Raw genomic sequence first — 8,624 nt, 5'->3', positions numbered from 1 at the left:
GCTTGGAACTTAATGGTTTTACGAGGTGTTAACCGTAAAGAGTCAACAAAAGGCACACCGACACCCTCTCTCTTAGCCTGTGTTCTCGAGTTTGTATGTAAAGGAAGAAGAAAGAAGAGAAAAGGGATGAATGGAAGATAAGGAGTGGATTTTCCTTCCTTCCAAATCATCCCAAAAGTGGGAAGAAAATATCTTACACAAAATCTATAGAATTCTCCTTCCAAATCTTTTCTCTTCTTTTCTCTTCTTCTTTTAAATAAAACTCAAGAACCCAAATATTTTTAAAATCCTTTACAATCTTTTCCTTTCCTTTTAAAACAAAACTCAAGAACATACCCTTAAGGCTTATTTGTTTTTTTAGGAAACTGATAAATCCTAACAAAATAGCGTAATTATCCTCCTAATAATTTGATCATGACATGTGTATAAATCCATGGATAAAATTAAGAGAGATTAAGTGGATAACACATGTCATGTTTTAACGTTATTATTATGAGAATTATTAAACTATTTTTTAGAAAAATTTATCATTTCCTAATACAATTGTTTTTTCATTTATTAAGTAAAAAATAAACAATTTTGATTGATTTAACGAGTTAAATATTTTTTGATTAAGTCTCTTAAGTTCTAAAACAAACGGGGACCTTAGTCTCTCATATACGAGGTTTTAACCGTAGAGAGGGGAACAGAAAGGACATCACCCTCTAGTGTGTGGCCATGTCCAACAGGAACAAAAGAAATTCACAACCAACGATGAAGTCAATTATCTCACGAACTGTTAGTCTCACTACAAGGAAAACAGGTCGTCTGGGACATAAGGCTGAGTGCCGAGGTGCAACTCTACAAAACTGGGGGGTTAGCTTAAAAACTGGTAATTTGGGGCGAGCAGGAGACCTAAAACGTACTCAATTTGCTAAATCCCTTTCATATTGTCAAGAAATCTGAGAGTTAAAAATTTGTAAGAATAGTTTTGTAATTATATTCAATACAAGTCCACCAACCCTCCACTCTCCCAAGCCTGTTTTAACTTTTAACCCTTTAGAACATTGGCTCAACCACTCTATTTATCTTACAAAAAAACAGTGGGTAACGGAAACTACTTCTAATAAAGCCTTTCCTTAAGACATTTGTTGTCAGAAAGATCTGCACGTTCATTTTTAATGACGTATAACATAAATGATACAACACCAAATGCATTAAAATTAGAATCTAAAATTGCATGAGATAAGATGAGAACACGTTTATGAACAGTTATGAATTCATGGTTCGGGCTACCAAAAATCTTGGATTTTCCTTCGCACTAAGGAACTCTATCATCAGATTAAAATGTGCTGCAATTGAAAGTGAGAGTGACAACCACTTCAATGGTAAATAGTATGCCTTCAAAACAGTCGAGCCCCCCTCGTTACAGGACTAACAAAGCAGCATGTGCTGTGATAATCTCCAAGACCATCTTCTTACTGCATTAGCAAAGAATTAACATCAGAGATTGATAACGTAGACGGTGTGAAATAAAGGTGGCAATGAAAGCCCAATTACTTATGAATGTATTGATTTGGGTTATGTTTTCTCTCTAACAGGTCAAACAAACAAACCGTTTATATAGACAAAACCCGACTTAAAAGGAAACATACAAAACCCTGCTAAATCATAACATTTATATAACTAGATTATAATAAAACTTACGATGACATTTGACACTAATAACTTCTACAAAAAAGCTTGTATTGGAAAAAAACTACTGTGGGTCAATCCAACATTGACCCATTTCGGCATGTATCAAAAGATGACCAGTTACCCAATTCAACCATTCTGCCACTAAGTATCCTAATTAATAAATAGTACATACCAAGGATGACACCCTATGACTAGTGCGCTACTCACTTCATATGGTAGAATTTTATAGTATCAACAGCATGCGGTATGCAGTAACAAGAACTGTTTATAAAGAAACAGTTTCGTTATGAGAAGCAAGAAAAGAGATAATGTACAAATTTGTTAAAAAAAAATACGAGGGAACCTTCAAAAGGAGCCAGGACAACTATTACAATTACCATACAATAACATAGAGTGCCAATAAAGGGAGAAGATACCTACACAACATTTTGTGTCCACACACAAGTACAAGCTGTATTCTACAAATTGTACAACTTCACAAAGGATATCAATGTTGCGCATGACAAAAAGATGTTGTGTAGATGTCATCTTCCTCAATAATAGTAGTGACACAACAGTATTTTTGAGACTTCAGCTATTTACAATACCATACAATGATATTTACAATTCCTTTTAGAGGTCTTCAATCCTTATTTTGTTATAACATACAAGGGTACACTGTAGACATTCATTGCTAATCAATCAATGCACTATTTTGACTACACACAGTTATGGTATTTGATAGTTATATTATAAACTAAATGAGTTTCGTTACAATTATAAGTTAAATGAGTTTCTATGATAAGTAAAGACAGAAGATTATAAATTAAATGAGTATCTTTATAATTAAATGAGTTTAATAGTTATACTTGATAGTTATATTATAAATTAAATGAGTTTCTTCATAATTATAAATTAAATGAGTTTCTATTTTCCAGTGATAAAACATAGGAGCAATGTGAGTGTTTTTTTGTTAGAAAGTTACAAGAGTCTATTATTTGACTATATATTATGTGGTTCTCATTCCATCTATGTTTCAGATCCAGAAAATGGAACTGAAGGCACTAAAACAAGAACCCCTAATTTGAATGTAAACCTGCACACAGACTGAAAAACTATAAACTTATGATAACTTTTATGAACTGACGAAAATATGAAGACTCGGAATGGCTAATACCATTTATACCTCAGTTACTTCTCAGGCTCTCTTTTAAAGGATCCAACAGGAACCACACTTGCACAATCATTATTACCGCCACTAATATCCATTCCTTGTTCCTTGAAGAAGAGATCAGAAAAAAACTTTCCATGTCATGCACATATTGTCGAAATGAACAAGAAACATAAAAAAAAATTAAAAAATAAATAAATAAATAAACTGAAGCTATTTATATGATGCTGCCTGTGTTTACAGATCAGCTGCTAGAATTCTTATCATCCAGCTTTGCGGTTGAGATCTACGGTGGCTGGTTGAATATGCGTTAAAACAATTTTTTGGTACCGCTTAATCAGGTTAAAAACAATCCTAATCCAAATTTTTATATAAATTTTGTTTAACTACGTAGCACGTAAATTGTCAAATATGGTCACAAAAACATATAACGCTAGTAATATTGTAAGAATCTACTTTTTCTAATAACTTAAGAGATTTTATGCATTAAATACACACTTCAGCGATGTTCAATTGCCTCAACCCCTTTCCTTTTGAGCAAACCTTTTTTTATTTTACCGCTTTTAGAGATAAAATAATAACCCGAATTGCCCTATTAATAAGTGAACAGGTTGAAATTGCCTGCTCGCTACACTAATAGGAAGACAGTAAAAAAAAATGAGAGGCCGATGGATAACACAAAAAACTGTTATTGCTACTACGCAATTATTGTTATAAGTTACTAAAATGTACAGACTTTCAATTGACTTAATTAGAAATGAGAAGCCCGATGGGTAACACGGAAAACTGTTATTGCTACACCGCAATTATGGTTATAAGTTACTAAAAATTGTTGAACATGCAAAGACATAGACTGATTTACTATCCAACCCAACACATACAACATCGTAATCAAGGGGGCATTTGGATGTGCATTTTGTCACAGCTTTTATGTGTAAATGCAAAACCAATTTTCAATGGTTGGGTAAATAGATTCTGATTCTACTAACCTATTCAACCAAATGTAGAGACTTTCAATTGACTTAATAAGATTTTGCCTTTTACGACATGAATATCATTTTTGCTAATTTAGGGATAAGTACCCCAGAATGTAACTATGACAAAATGTATATAGTAGGAACAAACTAAGGTTTTGGACATAGTATGTTGACAACTTGGTAAATTGTCCAAATCATGTAACCAACTAATCAACAACTTGCATGTGGCAGCTCATATGGGGTTGCCACGTATACCCTGTTACATGATTTGGACAATTTATCAAGTTGTCAACATACAATGCCCAAAACCTTAGTTTGTTCCTACTTATACAATTGATCATAGTTTGTTACAGTCTGGGGTACTTATCCCTTTTATCTATTAATCGTTATGTAGATAGCTTAGAAGACATCCAAACACTATTCTTCTATATCCCATCGGCCATTTTATCATCTAATTCTACTTATTAAAAATCCCAAATCCAAAATGAAATGCAAAATTGCTTCTAAACAAAGAAAAAGCCGGAAATTATTTCATCAAGCCCCCCAAAAAGCGAGAAGAAATAATACCTGGTTGTTTGACGTTTGCCCATGCATCCGTTGAGGCCTTGCATTAAGATCAAACAGCTTATTTTCCATTCCTCTGCCAGCACCTTCAGCATTATTTTCCAGCATTCCTATGGCAGATAACCTATGATGCTGGCTCTCTCTTGTTGTATGCCTAGGTTGATTATTTGGTTCCCTCCTTACATCTCCTGGATCAATAGGTTGTGACCCTAACTCTTCGTCACGTCCATTTCCATTTCTATCCCCTGGAAACTACAAAAAAATCTCATAAAGATTAAGTCACTATCTGGTGTCTTCAATGGTATATACCCACAACTTTAAGAAGCAGAAAGTGGCACAAAGCCAAAAACCTCGACTCGTTGCCTTAGTAACAGAAATCTTTCATGTGTTCGTTTACCACCAACATGGACAATCATGTCACACTGTAAGCACAGAGAACTTCCGTCTATTCCACAGTAGAAGAAAGCTACACACACAAGTAAAACATAAACCAGGAATTTAATATCATTGTACCATGTAAATACACAAAGCGAATTAATTATGATACTTTGGGAAAATGTTTAACCAGTATACCTGGTGCATTTTCACATATGTCACAGCGTGGTACGTCACTAGGATCGGCAAGTCCTACTCGTACATGCCGACTAGCAAGCTTATTACACATATGCACCTGCCCACCATATTGAAGGTATATCTTGTTAGTAGACAACTCCAAAATTCATGAGAAACCATTTCAGAGGAAAAACTTTCTATGGGTTAAGTATTTCTATAAGCCCCGCTTTTACCATTGTAAAACACAAGAACTTAAATTAACAGCAGTGATTGATTTTCCAGGGAGCACAAAAAACAAGATGGTTATGGACAAATGACTTCATAAAAGCTTAGTTGCTTTTGCTGGAACAAAATGTAGACAACTTCAAATCAAAAGCAAAAGGAAGAAAGATTATTAGGAAATCATATTGGCTTAATTAGTCTACAAATAAACTGGAAGATTACTGCTCTAAATGGTCATTGAGTGATTGTTACTTACTACTTGCTTATATGACAGTCTTCCAGATCTTTTGATCATTTGAATAAACAATTAACAATTCGGAGGTTTTTACATCAAAGTAGGTATACAACTGGTGTCAACTCAACCTTGAGCACTTCAAGTCGTATAACTGGAAACAGCTGACCGCCCCATATTATCATTTAATGTGAAAGGATCTTAATGTAACATGTTAAAAAGTTAAGCATAGGACAATAGACTTGAGAGTATGCATGTTCTAGAATGAGATAAATTTAACTGAGATTAAACTTCATGACTAATTTAAGTGCAAGTAATCTAAAAAGTCATCGACAGTGTCACTCAAGCTTAAGATATATTAGTATGCAGGCCAAAACTTCATACATTGAAAATTACTTCAACAACAGCATCATTTACCATTTACAATTATATACGATATGTACTCGACCCACTAGTCTATCAAATGTACGTAAACCATGTCAGTCATGTTACACCATACTTGATAAAAAGCCAAAAAAAATCAATTTGGGAAAGTTAATAATGAAAATAAAGAACAAGGTGTAGCCAAACAAAAGCATGGTCCTAATTGATACATCTGGATGCCAAAACTGTGCTTAAAGAATGTGGACCCATAAAATAAAGAGACAGAAATAAAAAGATGTGGCTGTTGCATGCCCACACAGAAAACCATTCAAAAAAAGAAGCAACCCAAACACATGCAACTCAAGAGACAACAAACAAACCAACCAACCAAGAAAAAAGAATTTACCTAACTTAAAAACTATATTTCAATAACAAGAAAAACGCAGTGTACGAGTATAAAAGACTACTACGATGTGTAACATCTTTCATTTGATAGGAATTTAACCTCCCAAGCCAATGAACTAGCATTTATTGAGTAAAAATTTTCCTTATAACTAATTTGATATATCTAAATATACACCAAAGGACCTTTCGTCTGGTCATATACGAGGTGGCCTCATTACCGAGAGTTTGTGTTCAAGTTCGATAGAGGACAAATGTGTGAATATTTGTGTCGAACTATGGTGTACGGATAGAAATTGAACATATATGAATGTATGTATGCATCCATCTCAAAGATAAGTAACATTAAGATCAATATAACAAGAACATCATCCAAAATTCCATATAAACTTCTACCCCAAAACTCTATATATCCTTGTAAATCTAAAGTGTTTACTCAAACACCCTACAAACAATTTATTTTTGTTCCAATCAAATCAAACCACATAGTATAAATTCGACCCAACAACTAATATTAGACCATAACCATCTCCAATCAGTGGTAAAAGACCCGGGTTCAAATCTCACCCAAAATTTTAAGACAAGCCACCAGAATAACAACTATGCCAGGTACAACGGAGCCAAAAGGCTCGACTTTACCCAGTAGCTGATCATCTCTTTGTTTTAAACTAAATATAAGACCACAAACTACTTAAATACATATTATTATTATTATTATTGATTAATGATGAACTTGAAAGCTTCCACATGTTCAAAGTGACATGTAAAAGTAAAATCAAAATCGAATCAGCTACCCAAACCCGTCTTCCATGAGTTACGGGCAGGTGAGATGCAGACAATCTTACCCTTACCTAAAGTTTTCCGAAGACTTCCACCCATTTTTCAGCGAGCTGGATCGAACCCTTGACCTCTGTTTCCAAATAGTCAAGGACCAGATCCACGCCAATGATTACCAAGAAGTGCAACCAATATCAAATTAAAATAAACATATATGTATATATATACATACATATAGAGATAAGAGAAAAAGAAGACCTTATCATCGCAAGCACGGCAAAGAGCAGCTTCATCAGCAGCACAAAACAGAATCGCACCGGCACTTTCGCAAACATCACACAATGTTCGCATTTTTCCTATATATAACTTTCTATATATATGTGTGTGTGTTTGTATCTAATCTTAGATAGTAATACTATGTCATTTTGGATTTCGTGTTTTATTTTTAACAAAATAAGGTCAGAATTTATTTTTGATCAAAATATGAAAGTTGGAAGCAAATATTTGATTGATGTGTTGTTTTATTTGGGAGACTAGAGTAGAAGAAGATAGAGAAATTGACAATTGACAAACACAGAGAGAAGACAGGGGAAATAGGAACAAAAGCTTTTTAAACTAGATTTTCTTTTTTCTTTTTTTTTTTTTCTTTTTCTTTTTCTTCTTTTAATAAAAATAATAAAATAATACTGTCTTCCAACTTTTAAAAGATTTTATTTATCCAAAATCGTTAATAAAATAAAAATTATCCATAAGTGATAAAGGTACGCCTATATTACAACTTGTGACCCTATGGTTTGAGGAAACTAACAATAAGTGTCTCTAATTTTATAAATAACTAAATTTTCTTTTAGATTTTAGTCCTCATAAATTATCTAAACCTTTTATCATTTGATATGTATTACAATCACAAACACATACAAAAATCACAAAAGACTTAAGTTAGTGACAACTAAATGTATACACATGACACACCATGTTTCCGGTCACGTTCTTCAGACCAATAGAATCACTACTAAAATTATTATTCGTACTTTAGACCACACTATTAATTTTAATTTACCAAAAGGATCACATCCCCCAAGAAATTATCCTCCTTTCCATTATAATAAGGGTAAGAACCATCGTCCTAAATCCAAATGAGCACAACTTCAGACAAACTTAATCACAAATAATTTTAGAAACCTTTGAAACTGATTTCTTATAGTAGGTTCAAATTAACCGTTATTACATTTTTGTCAAATAAAATAAATAGTGACAACTAAGACAAAACGAGTCGCCACCTTATCGATACTTTTTATGCTTGACTTAGGCATCAATTTATATATCAATCTTCAAAGCAATTTGATTCAAAATTTGTGTACAACCCGAAGAAGGATATTGAAAAAAAGGTGCACCATGAGTATTTTTTTCTTTTGACAAGTGAATTTTACCTCAGACGTGTATGATGTGTGCTAATCGCACAACGAAAGGGTTCCGCACTAAGCCGGTCTTAAATAACATTTCTCACCATACCACCTCCTTTATTGGAAAATACCGTCGAGGAGAACCTACTAAGGCTCGAACTTGAGACTTGGAGTAAACTTCCCCCGGGGCTCCGCATAACAGGTTTAGTGAAACACCCCTGGCCACTGGGGGTCTGGGGTTTAACCCAGTGGTTTGCACCATGAGTATTAACATGACGAGTATTGTAGTAGGCTAAGATAGACTA

At 33.7% G+C, this 8,624-nt stretch overlaps 1 protein-coding gene across 3 annotated transcripts; it reads right to left on the bottom strand.

Annotated features, from left to right (window-relative positions):
- Window positions 1–1,177: 1,177 nt before the first annotated feature.
- On the bottom strand, window positions 1,178–7,491 carry LOC122606139 (B-box zinc finger protein 19-like). 3 transcript variants are annotated; one of them, XR_006324821.1, is made up of 7 exons: window positions 7,175–7,491; window positions 4,942–5,038; window positions 4,719–4,834; window positions 4,372–4,620; window positions 2,843–2,934; window positions 1,850–1,938; window positions 1,178–1,460 (listed from the first exon to the last, which is right to left on the bottom strand). XR_006324821.1 is itself a non-coding variant. In XM_043779107.1 (6 exons), the coding sequence occupies exons 1-5, from the start codon at window positions 7,265–7,267 to the stop codon at window positions 2,848–2,850; spliced, it is 642 nt and encodes a 213-aa protein (XP_043635042.1). In that variant the 5' UTR covers window positions 7,268–7,491; the 3' UTR covers window positions 1,178–1,460; window positions 2,834–2,847. The 3 variants fall into 3 exon arrangements, 2 of the variants coding, with proteins under 2 accessions (XP_043635042.1, XP_043635039.1); XM_043779107.1 differs by lacking the exon at window positions 1,850–1,938 and having other exon boundaries at window positions 2,834–2,934; XM_043779104.1 differs by lacking the exon at window positions 1,850–1,938 and having other exon boundaries at window positions 7,175–7,489.
- Window positions 7,492–8,624: the final 1,133 nt, after the last annotated feature.

Source organism: Erigeron canadensis, chromosome 1 (genome assembly GCF_010389155.1).
Source record: "Erigeron canadensis isolate Cc75 chromosome 1, C_canadensis_v1, whole genome shotgun sequence".
In the NCBI taxonomy this organism is placed as follows: domain Eukaryota; kingdom Viridiplantae; phylum Streptophyta; class Magnoliopsida; order Asterales; family Asteraceae; genus Erigeron; species Erigeron canadensis.
This window is presented reverse-complemented; position numbering and strand designations above follow the sequence as displayed.